A 2,065-nucleotide genomic window follows, 5' to 3' on the forward strand; every position below is an offset into this window, starting at 1 on the left:
GATGGTGATGATTGATTGATGATGGTGATGATGGTTGATTGATTGATGATGATGATAATAATAATAACAATGATAATGATGATGATGATGATGCTAGTGATTAATTGATGATGATTGATTGATAATGATGATGATGATGATTGATTGATTGATGATAATTAATGATGATGATAATAATAATAATAATCATAATAATGATGATAATGATTGATGATGATTGATGATGATGATGATAATAATAATAATAATAATAATAATAATAATAATAATAATAATAATAATAATAATAATAATAATAATAATAATAATGATGCTAGTGATTGGTATTTATATAATTGATATGTTGGTAATATGTTATAAAATTATAATGGCGATATTTTTAGAATTAAAATTTTTGTGAAATTTAGTGTCGAACACCACGATCAACATGTCCATTTCGTGGAACACCGGAATGGTGTAGTGGTTGGGCATCTAAAGGTCGAGAGCAAAATCGTTTCGATGATTTGATCTCATGGTTGTATGTAGCATGTGAACTTTATGATTCAGCTAAACAAGTTGCACAACCATTACCCTGGACATATCGTCAAAGTGAACGGGTAACTATAAATAATTGATAAATTTAAATAAATATATTTCAAAACCTTGAACAATCTTACAATGATAAAATTGATAAGTTCTAAATGAATGCACTTCAAAAGATTTAAATACTTATGCAGTGATAAAATTGATAAGTTCTAAATGAATGCACTTCAAAAGATTTAAATACTTATGCGGTGATAAAATTAATAAGTTTATGTCACTTCAAATTTCAACTTATTCATTTTATTACCAAATAATTTTAATCATTTTAAGTCATTTTAAATCATTTTAAGAAATATTTTTTTTTTTTTTTTTAGATTCTGAATTACCTCAAAACTGTTTATTGTCCAGCACAAATTTTGTTACGACGAGCACCACGACAATTCTACGAAATTAATACATATTTAATGACAACAAATCGAAATGTAGCACCAAAATATAAATTTCTTGCTAATAAAGTAATGGAAGCAATCACAGAATTGCAAGCTTTAATTAATAAAGAAAAGGTAATTAAGAAAAGTATAGCATTAAATGTAACGAATAATTCCTCAATTCATATAAATTTAAATTCTTAAAAAAAAAAAAAAAAAAGAAAAAGAATAATATATTTGAGGATGAAATAAATGAAACATTCTTCATTTCAGGATAAAAAAGGTACTCCTAAAAATGATAAAATGAAAAGTCATTCACTTCAAACAGATAAAATTTCCAAAGGGACATTAAATAAAGCTGCTGAAAAAGTTGAAATGAAGGAGAAGACAAGAAAAAGTTGGAAAAAAAGTAATAAATTGTAAGAATAGCATGAAAAATGAAAGACTAAATTACTTATGAATATTTTATACGATTAAAATATTTGCATAATAATTATAACTATTTTTTTTCTTTTTATTTTATTATAACCATTGCATAATATTTCAATAGTAACCGGAAAAGATACTAAAGAATATTTAAAAAATCACATACAATATCCATTTATATGTTTTCATCCCCCCTACAGTACCCATCCTATTTCGTTTGCAGTATCCATCCAATTCTATTTACAGTACCCATTCACTATTATTTGCTAACATTTATTAATTACAGCTTCAAATTTCAGTAGCATTACTCAAAGATGTTACAAATGCTTTCAATTCAACGACAATAACCTTATCTCAAATAGATTACACAAAATTTCTTATCATATAACTTTGATTAAATGGTAAAAAAATGTGAAAAAATTTTCATCTCATTGCTTTGAAAAAAAAGCGGAATATCATTTAGGTAAATCGGTATCACTAAAAGGACAAAAGTAATGAAGAGTTGGAAGTGATAAAGTGATAACGAGCATAATGATAAGAAATAATTCGATAAAATATGACAAATTATCTATGCCTTTTTTTGTAGTCCTTTTAATTATTTATTATCATTAAACTCATTGAAAGATTTCTTTCTTCAACAATTCAATCCTAATTCCATTCTTTTTTATAATTAAAATTTTTCAAATAAA

The 2,065-nt window shown here is 24.6% G+C and overlaps 1 protein-coding gene across 1 annotated transcript in view; it reads left to right on the plus strand.

The window, feature by feature from the left end:
* Positions 1-1,373, plus strand: part of LOAG_18819 (hypothetical protein) — a gene marked incomplete at both ends in the record, with an annotated part of 2,883 nt that extends 1,510 nt beyond the window's left edge. Inside the window, 3 exons of the mRNA XM_020451482.1 lie at positions 408-596; positions 897-1,085; positions 1,224-1,373. Of these exons, the coding sequence (XP_020304733.1) occupies positions 408-596; positions 897-1,085; positions 1,224-1,373 (528 nt within the window). The remainder of the gene's footprint in view (positions 1-407; positions 597-896; positions 1,086-1,223) is intronic.
* Between the last annotated feature and the right edge of the window lie 692 nt (positions 1,374-2,065).

Source organism: Loa loa, assembly GCF_000183805.2.
Source record: "Loa loa unplaced genomic scaffold supercont3.552, whole genome shotgun sequence".
Taxonomy (NCBI): domain Eukaryota; kingdom Metazoa; phylum Nematoda; class Chromadorea; order Rhabditida; family Onchocercidae; genus Loa; species Loa loa.